The sequence below is a fragment of the Archocentrus centrarchus genome, chromosome 5, assembly GCF_007364275.1.
Source record: "Archocentrus centrarchus isolate MPI-CPG fArcCen1 chromosome 5, fArcCen1, whole genome shotgun sequence".
Lineage (NCBI taxonomy): Eukaryota > Metazoa > Chordata > Actinopteri > Cichliformes > Cichlidae > Archocentrus > Archocentrus centrarchus.
This window is the reverse complement of record NC_044350.1, coordinates 21,537,157-21,555,065: the sequence shown is the minus strand read 5'-3', so window position 1 is coordinate 21,555,065 and position 17,909 is coordinate 21,537,157. Positions and strand designations below refer to the sequence as shown.

Sequence of the window (17,909 nt, the reverse complement as noted above, 5' to 3'; positions counted from 1 at the left end):
TGGCTGTGACACTTTTTGGCTGACCCAGTGCTCATTGCACCTCTTTCACTATTTTAACATTCACTCAAAGTGTTTCAGGTTTGGAGCAGCTGTTTTTCAGCAGCTGCGTTTCTAAAGCCGCTTTGAAACAAGCCCTGCAAACCCGTTTATGAACAAATTGGCAGAATGTGTAAAGTGTAACTAAAAACAGAAAGCAATGATTTGCAAATCGTTGGCTTCAGTATTTTATTGAAAATAATAAAACAATGGCAATAAATGACAAAATTATATTGTAGGTTTGAAAAATATGTGCTTTGAATTGGATGCCAGCAAAGCATTCAGTGTTTTCAGTGGGTTGACTGCTTTTGGAGGGTGCAGCAGCAACCCCACCCCCAGCGCTGACAACGATGGCCAGCTTCCCTGATTTTGACTTACCACATTTTCCCACACTCGCACTGAGCTGAAATGAAACAAGTATACTTAAATTTGGTGAATAATATTTACCAAACATTTACATGCACTCTCCCACCTCTGCTGTTGTTTAGAAAATGAAAATGTTTCTCCAATCTTGCTTAGTTCTTCTGCTTTTTTTTCTTTGTAAGCTCTGTTTCATAATGGGCTGAATGTTTTTAGTCTGGGTGGCAGGTGGGCCAGTTTAGCACATTGACTTTGACCACAGAGCCATGCTGTGGAGTGTGTGGTTAGGCATTATTTTGATGGATAAGCAAAGTGTTCCATATAGATGGTGTGAATGGCAGCTTGTTTTACTTCAAATGGCATCATTTAGCATTAATGGTGCCTTTACAGATTTGCAATTTAGCCATGCCATGTGCACAGAACACATCATTGATACTGGGTTTCAGTTGTGCTACTTCTTAACCCAGAGGATGTTGCATCATATATAAAAAGAAATCTACATGTTGTTTTTGTCAAACTGCAAGACAGTGACATATCAGACCACCTTAAATAAGCTTGGCCTCAGAGGAGATGTCTTTAGTGTGTTTTTTAGAAGTCTGAGTACATAAAATAAACATATGATCAACATGTGTGGTGAAGGAAGATATGGATGTAATATAAAGCACTTTGAGTCAGTAAGACTAGAAAAGCACCAGTCCATAGTACTAAGTACATGTAATGTTGATGTACGTGAGAATCGAGTGGGCTTCTGTCTCTCCTCCACTCTGCACCGTGCCCACACAGGAGCAAAGTGATACTCCTCCACACACAGGTTGTGAGTCTTCCGCTGACACAAGAAAGTTGCCAAGAGGACATAAAGAAGCACCTCTGCAAAGACAGTTACCTTAAGCACAAATTTAAAATTAAATTAGCAGACAGAAATATGCTCTCTTCCTGTTTTCATTCATCTTTGAGATAATGATGAATGTAGCCTCTCTCCACACACACCTTGATTTCACACAGGGCAAAAGTGCAACTGTAAACTTATGTGTGGTTGCATGAATGTGTGCAAGTGTCAGTTATATGCAAAGATGCTCACATTACACAGTAGTGAGGCAGATTAAACTGAACTTGAATTCTTAATATTGATTTGATGCATTAATCTGAAAACAAGCTAAGAAATCGCTTTGATCAGTGATCACTCTGATCTCTGGTCTCCAAGGTCATCATCCATCAGCACAACCCTACACCAGAAACTGTCAACTGTTTCTCTCAGTAAAGGCCTCTGTTGCTTTATGTGCAGAAATTCAAAAGCTGACAGACCTACCATATTTGGTCATGGCTGCCCAGCTGTGATCAGACCATCATTGTGCATTCCCTGAATGAAAAGTCCAGAAATTCAAAGAAAATTCAACAGCAAAACTTACAGCAACATTTATGACCATATTTCTGAAGTGCTATATATTCCTCTGTGTGATGCGGTGCCTGCCCCGGTATACAGGAGTATAAAGACGCATAGGGGTAAAGTACATGTCATCAAAGCAAGTAACAGTAACTAACTTAACAGTAACAGTCAGGGTCTGCTTTTTCTGCATTTGACTGGACTCTCAGTCCTATTGAACTGTAAGAGGTTTCTGGTGTGTTGTGTCTTATCGAGCTCCTCTGAGGGCCTGCTGCTCCCTATGTGTTCTTTCTTATTGAACTCTTCCTGGGGCCTGTGGAAGCTGGGTCTGCTCGACAGAACCCACTAATATTACTTAATGATGTGTCATCTATCTCTGTCAACTTCTGCGTTGCTGCAGCCAGACATGGCCTATTGTGGCTGACTTCACAGAGAGATAAGCAGTCCTCTCCTTTAGACACAGGCGAAGGCACAATAACATCAACACTACCAAGGAACATCAGTGCTACTGGCGAACATAGCAAAAAAAAAAAGAAAAAAGTCAACAAACAAGTCTTTATAAAGAGTGTCAGAGGCAGAGAGAAATCGTTTTCATTTTTTATCATTTGCACTGTTTTTGCCTTTCCTCTGCTCTGTTGATGACAGGAGGAACATTTTGAAAAATTCAAGGTTTGTGTGATAACATGAGCTGGTATTGAAATTTTATGCAGCATTAACATTTTTTTTTTTTAATATATTTCTGAAGCTGAGTAGTATGGAAATCGACTTGCAGAGCGGTGGACTTCTTTGATGAAAATTTGAAGCTGCATACCGCTTTTTAACAGTCTTTTTTTTTTTTTTTTTTTGGAGTCTGGCCACCCTCTGTCTTTCCATCTGTGTGTTTACAGTGACGCTTAGGGCTTGGCACACTGAAACCAGTCATCATGGCTAAAGATGAGAATGTGAGTATGTGTGACGCTGCGCAGAGGAGTTTGTGCACATGCACACTTGTATCTCTCACTGCGTGTGTGAGATTTTCAGAACTTGACTGTCCTGTCTGCCAGTGAAAGCATATTGGTGGCGATTGGCAGAGATACTGTGGTGTCCTGTGTGAGCGTTAGCGGCAGAAGGTTTGACTGGCCGTCAGTGGCGCTCTGGAGAGCCACCGCTCCTCTTTTCCTGTGAGAATGACAGGCCTGCTCAGAAAGCTGTCTAGGCGTCTCAGCTTTGAGCCAACAGCATAACTGATTAACACTGCTAATTTGCTCCACATTTTCCAATGCGTGAATTATCATTCCTCTTTACAAAAAAGGATGGGCACCATTTAACAGTCACATCCGCATTTGTCTGTTTTGATTGTAATTTTTATACTGTAAAATGCTGCTTAGAGCTGTCGTGTCTATGTAATATAAATGGGACTTAACCATGCCCCTAATCTTTCAGTGGAAAAAAAACCCCCATCAATCATCAGCCTTCTTTCAAGTCTATAAATGAATAAAATTGTGGGTATTTGTTCCCTTTATATTGTGGTGATGTGAACTGCAAAAGCTGTCCTGTGTAGTGGGGGAACATAAATACATTTACATTTATAAGTACTCTTCTTAATGCAGTTTACTTGAGTTTTTCAGTGTTTTGTCATTCATACCTGCGACATATTAGATTTAAATTGTTTACTAATTTAAGATTTTACAATACAGTATTAAGACTCCACAAGAACACAGTTGTAAAGGAGATGGGACACAACCTTATTTGCCTTAAAGTGCACATAGAAGCTAGTCAGAACCTTGAAGTCATCCCACATCACCAACCCTGGGTTTTAGATTCAATGTCATGTGAAATGAAGACAGCTGGGGGTTGTTTGCACGACTGCTGCAGGATTAAGGCAGTGTTGCAGGTAGTTGTAAGAAGGTAAAAGTGAGGGTTGCATCAAATGATATGATATTTTTTTAAAAATTGCAGTAACGATATTTCTGACATTATAGGAAAAAAATACTGAACTTTTTTTTTTTATTGATGCTTGTAGCTTGCAGGAATTTATAAATGTAAGTACAGTAAATGAAGGACATTTTTCATCCTCGTTGCCAATGAGCCGCTGTCATTGATAACACACTTCTTAGTTTAAAGTGTGACTATTGCAACAAGGTGCCAGCAGCAGCAGCAGCAATAGTAGTGACACAGAACAAGTGAAATGTAAGCACAAAATTAGCCTCGGTCATGTTTTCCCTAGAAATTTTAAGTGAAAGTATAAAATAGTTGCTTCACACTTTAGTTTAATAACTAAAGTAATTTAACTTCATAATTCTTCAGGAACTGCACAATATTGTCACATAATAAATCTCAGATCACCTGCTGCTCATATCTCCTCCTTCATAGCCTGGATGTACGCGACGGTGTTTTTGTTTCAGGTGGTGAAACAAGTCCGTTGTTTCCAGCTTTATCAGCAGCTGTTTTCATGTGTATTTGTCGCTCCCTTTTTCAGTACTAAATCATCTTCTGAGACAACGTGCTGCTCTTGCTCTCAGACATGCCTGGGCTTGTCTCTTTCTTGCACGCACTTGGGAACATAAATGCATGGCATTGCTATAGCAACATCACGATGTGACATTTTTAAATCACATAAAAATTTATACTGGTATTATTACAGACGAGTGTATTTTATGATGTTTTCTAGTGTAGGGTGACAATGCAGTCCAATGTGCATGCACACAGATTTATGTTAGACTGACTACAGAGACCATAAAACTAATGACCCATGAGTCAGTGTTATGTAGATAATGGTATCTAATTAACACTCACCTTTTCCTTCACACTATGATTCTTTATTTAAACCCCCCCCCAAACGGTCACATGATTGTCCCATTTAGATCAATTTATATAACATTCTGTACTTTTGTGAACTTTCATCCTGACAGCAGTGTAAGGGCAGGGATTCCACACATGATATATGTAAACATGTCAAACTGGAGTCTTCCAGATATTCCTGTCAGTCACTTTACTGAAAAGTTGAAGGCAGATTATTTTGGAAAGAACTGCAGCTTGCTGGTGGTTAGATATTGTGCTGCTTCTACTGTTTCACCTGAAGGTCGCTCCATTAGTAGTTCATCCTAGAATAAGCGGAACCCCACTTATAATGCTGACCAAAATACTTTAATTTTTAAATCCCATTTTGTTTTCAGTACATTTGCACTGAATTGATTACATCTGAACATTTCGTCCACAATAAAGTATTTGCTTTGTATTTGTTTATGTTGCAGTAGGCAAACCATATTTAAATTTAATCCGTTTAAACACACTGCGTACAGTTAAATCTATTACTTACATTCGATGATGCATAGGTTTAGTTGGATTATGGGCGAATAGCAACTCACTAAGTGAACAGAACTGCTGTTATTTATTTTTTTACAAGTGCCTGAAGTGGTTTGCCTCAGCTGAAACGCTTCATATGATTTTCGGTAGAGTTGCCAGCGACAGTGTTTGGTTTTTTTTTTTTTCTCCTGTAGCTGCCCCATTACCTGAGTGAGTCAAGCTCTAAAGCCCTCAAATATAATTTCACACAGGCTGATGTACTTATGGCCCTTCAGCGATGATGGTCACTCATCTCCAGCCTCTAGGTAAAGCTCCTCAGGCCTGTCATGGCCAGCATTACCATGCCCTGTCAGTCTACACCCAGTGCTCCTCCAGCATAATTCTCATTGGCCGGCCGGAGCTTAGTCTAGGTGACAGCACAGCTCAGTCCTATCTCGGAATAAACAGAAACCTCATCTGCTTGTTGAAGGAGATTGTAATGGCCAACTTATCACAGAGATGAGCACCCTACAGTACTATCTGTCTTTATTTGTTGTTTATTTGTGTTTTTATTAGTCTGTGTACAGTGATGATGGAAATAAATTTCCCTTTCATCAGGTAAACAGAATAATACACACATAAAATGACAGAGAAACTGATACCAGCAGTTCTTATGTGACAGCAGCGTATGATTAAAAAAATAGGCATTGGTCACCGGAGCGGGGGGCATGGTGTGTAGGTGGATACGGTGCAGTGGTGTCGTGCTATTTAGACTGAACAGGCACTTGCCAGCGCAGATATATTTAACTGATATCTGATATCTGCTAGACTTACGTATAAATAGCTGGAGGAAATTAAATGGACTAGATTATAATTATCATTAACTACAAAAAATTGGAATCTTAAACTAGTTAGAAAAAACATACTTTCAATGTATTTAACATACAATGATTTGTAATTGAATTTATTCTACATTTAGACATGAGCTCATCAGATTCAATACTAATAGATCAAGTGTAGTAGATTTCAGCACAAAGTAATTTAGAGAGATAACCATAATATAAAGTACATTTAGCCCTGTGTGGTTTTCTTTGCTGCTCCCTGGCAAACAGCAGAGTGCATTATGGGCAACAGAATACATACATTTTGTTTTTCATAGGTGTTCTGCTTTTATTTTAGACCTGCATCTACCAACTGAGTGTTTGCTGCAGAAGCCAGTTTTCATACGTTTGGACCAATGACAATAGTTGACTTAATTTCTTAATGGCTAGCCGACTATGCACTTTGAGGAGGTAATTAAGGAGTGCATTTTCCAACATGGCTGTTTGATGAGTGTAGTAGCAGCAGCCCTGCACAATTATGCAGTCCATTTGAATCATCAATGATGGCAGTTACATTAGAGAAATGTTTCTTTTCCTTAAAGAATAGTCCAGTGAGCTATATTTTGAAAAAGAGATTCACAAAAATAGGAACAGTAAAAACATTGACCTCATTGTATGTTGTGGCGAATAAAATATGTTTTGGAATTTCTGCATTAAGCGATATTAATTTTATTGATCTCTCCCTTTGTGTGTTGTTTCAAGGCTCAGGACAGAGAAAGCTCTGTGTGTAATGTCCCCTAGACTGCCATGAATCTTCCAGGGTGAGGCAGAAGCAGAAAGTACTACCACACATTAAGGGAATGAATATTGATTTAAAAACAAATTTGACATGGTTTTAAAATTGACTAGAAAAATGCATCACTTAAAAGAGTCAGGGGTTGGTAGTCTGTCAGTGGAGCGGAGAAAACTTCGCTCTTGTTTTATGGTTTAATAAGATTCCATTAACGGCTTCTTGCACCTTGAAAAAAAAAACAAAAAAAAAACTTGTAATGCTGTGTGTGTGCGCGTGCGCATACACAGAATGCGTGTATGTGTAAATACTCATGTGATTATAGGTCTGAAGCTGGGGTAATGAGTAATTTATCTGTGTGTGTGAATTCAGGTTAGGACAAAATAATGGTCTGGCTATATATTCCAAGTTTCCAGATATTTTTATTAAAACATGCAATGTCTTCAAAATGGATTCCAACGCCAGTTTGACTTACCACAGTCACCTTTTCATGACTCTCTGTAGTGTCCCTTATCAAATGAATTAGAGGATTGTGAATAAATGTTAACCAGAGAAAAAGAAAAAACTCATAATATCAGGCCATTCAAGTAATTGAATTGACATGTTATTTGTGGCATGAAATGAGCTTCCTCCAAAGGGTGTCTGGGTTACACACCCTCTGATATAGGGTGTGTAATTTGACCATTCATGAGGCGCTTCAAGTGGAGGATCTCTGCTTAGGGCCCCATTAAACTTCTGTGGTGGTCCTACACAGCCTACAGACAGCTTTGCAGACCATTGTCTGTTGTAGCTGTTTACTGTCACCAGGGGGCAGTGTCACAAACCTGTCTGTGGGCTACTTTTGCATACAGTGAACCACTGTCTGTGCTTCTCAGGCAGTGGCTGTCATCAGTATGTGATCTGTCATCCATGTTGATGATGCTGTCTGTAGGTCAAATGTGTGGGCTGCTGGGTTTTGCAGGACTGCACGCAGGCCTGTTTGCGTGGGTTGAAAACTCCTCCCTGTAGGCTCTGTGCAGGCAAACACCTACCAAACGGACACAACAACTGTACCATAAATTAAGCATCAGACTGCTGCCCCTCTGACCCAGACTCGTATAAGCAGCAGAAAATGGATGGTTGGATGGACATGTTATTTCAACTGAATAATGATAAAATACACACATTGGGTGACACCAAAGTGCTGCTTTTTGCATTTTAGGGTATTTTTTTCTCCTCTGGGTACAGATATTGTGATGTCTTATAGATGGAGGACGGGGTGGGGTGGGGGGTTGGCTGCATTGTAAAGTGTACAGATTTTGCCTTCGCGTGTCACTTTGAGAAGTAATTTAAAGTGTTGTTTGAAACTAAGCAGGATCCCTGGGCCTTGAGAGGGTGGCCAACATAAGACATCAGGCAATCTCTACAGAGTGCTCAGTTGGCATGGTTTTAGTTTTTCGGGCAAGGTTTGCATGTTCAGTGGCCCAGTGGAGGGAGACTGCCTCTGGCTGCTTGCCCAGCTTTCAGCTTGACAGAGACGGATCAAATGGATGGCAGTGATTTCCTATCCTAATTGCGCACATCACCATATCAGTCCCACAAAATTATTAATATTATTTTTTAATATGTTTCAAGCAAGAAATCCTAACAGCAGTTTTGAAAATAATATGAGAATGTTTTGTTTGTAAACATTCAGTCATGACATTTGAACAAACATCATCAGTTAGCATGCTATTAGTTTTATGTATGTGTGTACAGATTACATACAATTTTACATCTGTTATTCCTGATAATGGCTGAACAAACTGCTTAATTAATTACTTTTGTGCCCTATTCTACCACAAGATTGGCCTGAAAAACAGTTTGATTAATTCTTTTTAATAGATTTTCCTCACGTCTAAAATCTTGACTGGTGTACTGAAAAAAGAAAAGCAGTAAAAACAATTTAAAATATACTCCTGTTCATTTAGGAGCACTTTAGTCAAAAGAAGATTATGTCCATTTATATTTTGGCAGCATGCCTCTCTTCTGTAAGAGCACATGTCTCTGCTCTTGATAACCAGAAGCGGGGAGAGTAGCAGCAGGAGCAGGACCCACATAGCACAGAGCAGGCATCAAGGACAACATGGCAGACACAGCAGGGAAAGAAAGGCCTGGGGTGGTGGTGGGGTTGCAAAGCGGTTTGCATATGTTCAGCAACTGTGGTCAGTTTAAATAGCACACCCTATTTGAGATTTGTCAGTTGTAAGTGTAGACCGATATCAGTTCAGTCATCAACTGATGTGGGCTGACAGATCACTGAGATCAGATGATCTGGTGGGGTTGTGTTGACCTTGACTTTACGTCCTGCCATGCTTGATTTTAAACCAATCTGAGGCCTTACTGAGAAAGCAACAGGAGCCTAAAATAAACCTGCTGTCAGATCCCCATTTCTGTATTGTCAAACTTAACATGCACATGCTTTTTTTCCACTGATGTGCACGCATCCTTATGTATGTAGAGTTCAATATAAACTAAGTAATTACTGAGTCGTTTCTTCAATATATGATGACTGATTGAGGAAGTCAGCAGTACCAGTAAGGCCAACTAAGCACCCTGCAAATGCAGCATTTCAGGCTGAAGCAGACTCTAATTGCTTTAAAATATTCAACAACAACAGCAACAAGCTTTTCTTGCTTTTGCTTCCAAAGAACTATACAAAATGGTTTTATGGTGTGAAAATGGGTCTTGTGGTGTCTTAGGGCAGCAGGATAAGTGGTAATCCCTCAGGTGGTGCTCTGTTGTAGTCTACACATCCTATAGAGAGCTCTGGCTGCTGAGTCAGCCTTCACAGTTCTTCCAGGGGAGCAGACTAATCTCCCTAGTACCGTCCCCTGTCAGCGGTCCAAGTATGTGCAGTTCTACCTCTGGATGTATGTCCTTTTCAAACATCCCGGGTCCCTGGTGGCATCCCAAGCTGATGTTCCGTGTGTTTTGCATTGCCTGTGTCTGTTTCTGAGTGAAATGTAAATACTTTTTTCACTTAATCTTATAGGTGGCATAAATTCTGCATCTTCATTGGTTTAAGATGACCTCTAGCTAACACAATGGATTGAATTGCAAATATTTTGTAAAGTCTTCTCATGCTTAGAGGCCAAAAGGGTTAACACTGTTGAGATGCAAGGTGTTCACCCAGTGGTGAGAATCTGCTGGAGTTTGTGTTTATTTAATTTGAGCCTGACTGCCAGATGCAGCTAGCTAACTGCTCTGCCATTAAGGCTCTGTTCTGTGTTTAATTCTGCGGTGCCGAGGCTTATGGGTGTAATGGCAGGTTGCTTACTGCCTCCTCTACAGTAAATGTTTACCAGCTTCCATGCTACCTTGTGAATAGGGCAAACTGCTCCTCTGTGATCCTCTTAATTACACAAATGACTCCAGTAACCCGACCTTTGATTCCCCGTGTTTTCTCATTGCAGATTTATAACGAGAAGAAGAGTCAGTTTGAAATCAAGCGAAACAACCCCAGGGATTTGGTGGAGAGAGTGGCACGGGACATCTCCAAGCTGCTCAACAGCAAGAGAAAAGCCCTGGAGGTAAGAGGATGATGCTCCACATATATTAAAACACCTGTGTGCAAACACATGCTATGCCCCACTGCACGTGTGCACACGTACGTGGTGAAAGTTGTAGATTCTGTCTGAAAGGGGACCCTCCTGTGCATGCAAATGCATGTTACTGTTGGTTGATAATTTTAGTACAGTTAACAATATCATCTGCTGTTATAGTTTACCAAACATTTCAATACCAGCGCTTTGAAAGCTTAATTTAATTAATTTAGACCTGCTTGAAGCATCTCCTGCTTTAGTTAATCAGTGTTAGCTGTGATGGCTCTTTGGGTTTTAGGCATGCATTACAGCAAAGACATTTTTTTTTTTTAGCTGTGATCACAAATTACCAAAATAATGCTACACAAACATTTTAGTCAAATATTATCATTCATAATTGAACAGTTTCATGCAGTGTTTTTGCGTTGGTGTATCCTTCTACTTATTTGCTTTGGAAAGTGGTGGACTTTCTTTGTGCGCGGTCACTCAGTTTGATCGAAAGAGATCAGCGCTTGTGGAAAGCAGTGTAGTTTCTCTTTACAGTTAAAATACAATTTGAGCTAATTATATTTTGTCAAGAACTGAGATAAACGTATTATACTTTGTTGTCCAAATTAGTTTTGAGGGCTTTTTTTCTATTAAATATTGGAGGCGTAGATTTTGAAACATAGTTGTATGGTGTGTGAGAGGTATCATTTCAATGTCCTGCATTTTAGGATGTAATTATTAGCACTGTTATGCACAGGCAGTCCTGTGATTAGTTAAAATTTGTTTCACTCTCCCAGTGGAACCTCTAACCCCGTGAGAAGGGGGTGGTTGGGTTTAGACGCCAGGAAGATGAGTGGCAAGTAGGTAAATGAGAAAAGTGTACACAGTCAATTTTTAATTTGAATGGCCAGAGATAAGTAAAGTAGTGTTTGTAAAATCCAGTTTTTCAGGATTAGTACAATCAAATGTTAATGCCTCCTGTTCAGTAGTTTGTTTTGCTGAGCATAAGTATGTTAAAAAAAATTGAATGTTGAGCGCTTGTAAAGTACTGTGCAAAAGTCTCAGGCGACCCCTCATTTCATTATATTTTGCTTCCAAGGAGCCGGACTTTCTGGTATTTTTCTTTTTTTTTAATTTTTTTTTTTTATAGAGTTGTCTTAAGCAGTAGTTCTCCAGGATTTTTGAAGGTCTTTTCATTTCAATTTTTATATCTGATCATTTTCAGATATTTTTTGTTTGTTAAGCCACTTAACACCAACCTAGGAATCATTCAAGCATGAAAAAGGCACCTAACCAAAGGGTTAATCAGTATTGTGTCTACACATAACAGACGACTTAGCAAAGAACCGATTTTAAATTGCATCTTTGGGCATTTTGTTACTAGCAGCCTGTCACAGAAAGATATAATTTGTTTCCATTTCTTTAGTCAAATCTATGAAAAATGACAAAGATAACACAGTTTGACAGGCATAAAATAATATTTTTTGCACCATGGTTTGGAGCTGCATTTCAGCCATTGGTGTTGGAGAGCCTGTCAAAATTAATGGAATTATTAACGTAGAAATGTTGATTGCATGCAGTAACATCTGGAAAGCATCTGATTGGCATCCGCTTCATTTTTCAACATGACAGTAATTCCACACCCACTGCAAATGCAGTGAAATCATATCTGGACAAAAAAGCACACAATGGAACACTCAGTCATGGATTGGCCTCCCCAGAGCCCAGACCTCAACATTACTGATGCAGTGTGGAGCCATCTTGACAGAGAACAGAACAAAAGAAGCCAAAATCCACAGACAAGCTTTGAATGTCCTTCAAGAAGCCTGGAGAACTATTTCTGAAGATGACGTAAAGAAATGACATGAAAGCTTACCTAAGAGAGTTCAGGCTGTGTTGAAGTGTTGACAGCAAATATTGACTTTCAAGCTTGTCACAATTGTGCAAACTCTGTTTTTGCCCTATATAATGTATTTACATTTATATTTGCGCATGTTTCAATAAATCACTGCACCTATTTCCCATTTTCCCAGCAAAATATAAAGAAATGGGGGGTGGCTCAAGATTTTTGCACAGTACTGTAGTTCTCCAAACCTTACTTTAAATTGAGTACCCTGTTTGTGTGAGTATGTACGAGCTATACTTTGACTTTAGTCCATATGGAACGTCATTTAAGGATGGAGGTGACCGAGGGAGTGTCTGCTTTCCTTCCCTCTGTTTCTGCCCAAATATGGTCAGTCATGGCAAAAGCAGTGATATTTATGAAGTCTTGTGAAGGAGCAGAAGTGTATATCTTTTAAGAGCATGAGGTCTTGTGGGATGTGAGGCACATTCATGCTAAGGAGCAGAAGTTTCTCAAAGGCACGGTTAATTCTACAGCTTGGATCCTTAAAGCGAAGAAAGCATTACTGTAGGTCTCCTGTGGTCGTGTCCAGGATTGAATTTGGAATGGCAAAAATCCTCTTCATCTTTTTTTATGGGGGGGCAAAACTTATATTCCCACCTTAACCCCTTCCACCTCCTTCAACACACACACACACACACACACACACACACACACACACACACACACACACACACACACACACATACACGTACACGTACATGGACACACTGCAGCCCCACACCCCCACCCTAACTTCCACAGGCCACACTGTCACCTCACATCCTGTCTGGGAGATTCAGACTCAGGAGGGAGGAAATGAGGTGAAAAAAGAGAAGGTCTGGAATGAGAATGTCTCCCTGAGGCGTGGAAAAATCAAGAAAATGATGTTCAGAAATTCATAGATTTGAAAATGAGCAGCCAGCGAGAGGGAAGGAAAGAGGGAGCAGGAGGGGTAGGAAGGGAGAAAAAGAGTTTGGGCAAAAAAAAAAAAAAATCAGAAGAAGAAAGCAGGTGGACGGAAAAAAAGGGAGTCGGATGATAAAAGGGAACGAAGAAATAGAGTGATTATGCCATTATAAAACAAATGTTAACAAAAGTATGCAACAAGTTAATATGTTCATTTAGGCAGGTTATGATTTTTTTTTTTCACTAAAACAGAAAATTCAAGACTGTAGGCAAATAAATTCATGTGGACTTATTATTCATACGGGGAGGGAAGTGAAAGCCATGTCTTAATGCAGTCTGTAGATAAGAAGGTCTCAACTCCGCCATTGACAGCATTTATATTCCAGCCTGTTTCTACCCCCTGTAATGGTTATTTAGTTCCAAATATTCCCTGCCACACATTTAAAAAATGAGGTGTGTGTGTGTGTGTGTGTGTGTGTGTGTGTGTGTGTGTGTGTGTGTGTGTGTGTGTGTGTGTGTGTGTGTGTGGTGTTTGTGTGTGTGTACCAAATATGTGTATGCATGCAGGAAGAAATTATTCTCCTGCAACCTATTTAAATAATGCTTCGGGTGCTTCGTTGTAATTCATGTTTATATTACTAATGAGAAAATACACATTGACTCTAAACACTGGTTACTGATATATAAAGGAGAGTGACACATTTCTCACTACTCAGGATTTACTTGATTCAGCCTAAATTCCTAAATTAGCAGCACATATTCATTTAAGTGCTCCGCTTGTATAGCTGTAAAGGTGTGCAGCAAAATAAATCAGGCTACTGAGCCTTTATTTTGTATTTCTCATTTAAATTTTAGCTTTCTTTACCAGCCTGGGCTAACACCCTAGCTGGGGTCTTTACTTCTGTGCACGACATACGTATATGTTTGCGTGGCCCGGCGGTGCAGTGGTTAGCAGTGTCACCTCACAGCAAGAAGGTTCCTGGTTTGAATCTCCTAGCTAGCTGGGGCTTTTCTGTGTGGAGTTTGCATGTTCTCTCTGTACATGCATAGGTTTCCTCCCACAGTCTAATGCCACGCATGTTAGGTTAATTGGCGATAAGGTGCTTGCAGTGTATAGAGTAAATGTGCATTATACAATTTGTGACAAATGGAAAAGGTTGCTTAATTAATGCACATCTAATAAAGTGATGTATGCCTGCTTTCATAAAGCTGTTTAAATATGTATTATTTAAAGTGCACTGTACTCAGTCTACCCTATTCTAAAAATGGAAACGGTATAAGCTGACTTACTTTTTGTCAAAAGCCTCTCCGTGTTTATTCTTTTCCTTCCCTTGTCTTAATCTTCTCCTTTGAATGTATCTGTCTGCTCTCCCTTTCTTGCCTCTGGCTTCAGCCATCTTCTCAAACAATGATCTGATTCTACGGTCGGTGCCAAAATTAAAATGTGGCACAAACCTCAGCTAGCTGAAAGGCTTGCGTGTTGCCGGTGGACATTTTATATAAATCTTTTTTTTTTGTGTGTGTGTGTGCGTGCGTGTCTGTGTGTGAGAGAGAGAGAGGTATGCTGAAATGTGATTCAGGAGAGCTCTCTCTGATGTTTGAAAATTTTTCCTCAGTTCAGTGTCTTTGTGTCTTGAAGATGACATCTGGGCTTTTTTTTTTTTTTTTTTTTTTGAGGAGACAAGTATTTGTGTTTGGAATTTTTCTGTGAGTTATGCAAGTTTCAGCTTTTTGTTTAATGCACATTCGAAGAGAATGTGAAAAGATGTCCTTGCTGAGTTGTACTCAAGTGAAACTAATGTATGTTAGAAGACTTTGGAAACACTTTATTTTATGGGCTGGTAATTTCTGAGTACTATCCACATAATTTCCCAGAATTTTCTTTTCATTACAGAGGAAATGGAAACAGTTTTCAGTTGGTAGACTTCCATTTAACTATTTCCAATTAGCAGCAGAACCTGTGGAGTCTTCTAGTCTATGTGCTGAACATAGACGAATTGTAAAAAGTTGTCTACAAGTGAGCAAGCAATTTGAAAATTCTCCAATAATAAACTGATGATACAAGAACATTTACTTCATGTTCTGTTTCCAGAAAACAGTTCAGTAAAATATTTAAATGCAGTCCTGTTAATTAAAGTAAGGCAAATCAACACATTAAAAGAAAAATTGGTGTTGGGTCACCACACTGATGGTTCTCATAGTCTTTGGAGCTCTACTGGAGGAATGAAACACCACCATTACAAAAGCTTTTTTCTTTTTTTGACAACAGTAGCAGCGAGATGCAGTTGGTGGACTTGTCATCCCAAGAGCGACCACTCCCTTTACGATAGAAATGTTTCATCATACAGTAATGGTCATTTACTGTAATTATTTTTCTATTGATTTGCACTGACCCTTCTCTATAAGTGGACAAGCGGTATGCCAACAAAATAAACCCGTCAGCTTAACAGAGCCGCTGGATCCTCTCACTGTAAGGGTCAAAAGTTCAAGCCTGTACTATTGTCTTAGTATACGCCGCACGTGCACCAACCCACTTGTCAAGAATATGTTGAAGGATGACTCATTTGACCATATCACTATTTTCCGCATTTCTGTAGAACAGTGCCTTTTTATTTGCACCAGTGAACTCTCAAATGTGCACTCGTCTCTGTAATGAGGGTTGCATGCACTGCAAGCCTTCTATAATATTCCTCTCTATGTAATTTTTGACAAACTGTTCTTATTGACAGTCTGATCACGCCTTGCTCTGACATTCTCATTTACCTTTGGAAGAGTTGATCATCCGTTATTCTAATTCACGAGTATCGCATGTAACGAATGTGCAATGTAGACCACAATTTTCAGCCTTCGTTACTAATGATTTCAATTGAGTCAGCATTACAGCTGACGCACTGGCCAGTTGAGCAGTCCGTCTGCCATCAGTGCCCGAACAATGAAACCCTCATTCAAAGTTACTTAGGTATTTTACTCTTCCAATCTGGATATAAAATCTGAATGATCTAGGCCTCTTCTGCTTCTTATTAATGCAGCAGAGTATGATCTCAAGTTAACTGTCTTTTTGCACCATGCAGAGCATCTGTGTGAACAAATCTGGATCTACTTTATATTTTCCTCTCACTTAAGATGTTTCTTTGAGTTTCCTACATCATGTCAGACGTGTCATTTTATTTCCACCCCTGAACCCTGTGATATATTTAGATCATATTCTAACTAGTATTTATAATCAGTATCATCTATAGCACCCAGACATGTGAAGAAGATGAGCTATAGGGTAGAGTAATTTAGATTTTCTCTTCAGCTCAATTATTTGAAATCATATTTGCTGACATGTTGCAGTACAACACTGGTGTGCAAGTAGCATCTGAGCTCAGTGTGTGTTAGTGCACTTCTGTCTGCTCCTTAATGTCTTCATTGTGCCTGTCTATATGTTTGTGCATGTGTTATCTGAGCAACAGGCTCACGCCTGAGTGAGACTGCAAGTGTCAGGCTGACAGGCCTTTTAACCCAGAGCAGCCAAAGAGAACACAGCCCTTCATGTAACCTGTCATGTGCATAAAGCCAAACAGGTGTGATAGACTTCCCAGACTGATGTTAGCTCTCATGCCTTCCATTGCCCCTCTCTGTGATGGTCCATATCATTGCCACAGAGTCCTGAGATCAGTTGGGCCCTTCAGAACCAGCTGAGACTGCACAATATCCGGTATGCTGTCAAAGATAGGCAGAGTCGAGCTGTCAGTCAGGCTTCTACTGGGACTTTCCAGTCTCTGTGAGGGAAGACAAGGCCATGAGCTACAGGCAGAGCTCATTCTACATTCCCATCAGCTGTTGCTCACCAAAACTACCATTGTCAAAGCTCTTACGTTATAATTTCACAGAGGGGCCTGGTGGAATAGAAGAGGGACTAAGGTTGGTCTAATCCAATTACACAGATCTCAAAACTATTCCAATACCTCTTATAGGCTGAAGGATGAGCGCCTTTGGTCTGCTGGCTGCTTGATAGAAACACACCCAACTCTCTGCTGGGTTAGTTTTGGGGTTGGGATAGTTGCAAAGTGAAACCATAGAAATGAGGTAGAAAGGAGAAGGGACAACATCCAGGTAATTAAAAAAACACACACAAAAGGAGATGTACTGACAGTCAACACAATGGCGAGGAGCAGGTGCAGAGATGCAACTCAAGTGAAAAAAAAAACAACAAAAAAAAACAATGTTTTGTGGCTCACTTCACTGCTCTTTAAAATAGATATGATTCACTCTGAGGTTGACAGCAGATGTGCAACAAGCATCTTTTTGACCAGAAGTTAAACCGACATATAGTGTTGTTGCACCTGGCACATTCACACCTGAAGTGCATTTGTACCTGGTCCAGGAGCTCTCCTGATGTCTTGTTAAAAGATAATCTACAACAGTCACAGCATATAAAAGATGCTCTGTTTTGATACGGTCTCTCAGTGTGACTTAATGCTACAGTCAAACTAGGGAAAACAGTGATTGGAGACTGCCGCGCAACATTATCCATAAATAAAATAAAAAAGCAATGATGCAGAGTGAATCTGCAATCAGTCTGCTGTCTGTTTACAATTGAATGGGTGGGTCGGGCAGTTACATTCAATCTGTTTGTAAGAATACGGTGATAAACTGTGATAAGTTGGTGAAAAATGCAAATCTGCAAATTTCTGTTACACAGACAGAAATTCACATTAACTATTTATATTTAGAGTCCAGCCAGAACCTCATAGGTGTGAAACAGAAATTCAGGAAATAATGACTCAGTTGCTGCAGGATGGCGATTTAAATAAAAAAAAACAACATTGGTGCTTGGAAACCTTGCTTTTATATAGAAATATAACACAACCAGTTGGCAACCAGTTGAGTGAAGTCTCCTACTGCAAAGAGATGCATCACAGTTGGCAAT

General features: G+C 39.8%; 1 protein-coding gene across 2 annotated transcripts in view; it reads left to right on the top strand.

Moving 5' to 3' along the window:
* The window catches only part of cacna2d2a (calcium channel, voltage-dependent, alpha 2/delta subunit 2a), a 178,823-nt gene that overhangs the window by 38,613 nt on the left and 122,301 nt on the right, over nt 1-17,909 (top strand). For both annotated transcript variants that reach the window (XM_030730460.1, XM_030730461.1), the window contains exon 3: nt 10,087-10,203. In XM_030730460.1, the coding sequence (XP_030586320.1) occupies nt 10,087-10,203 (117 nt within the window). The remainder of the gene's footprint in view (nt 1-10,086; nt 10,204-17,909) is intronic.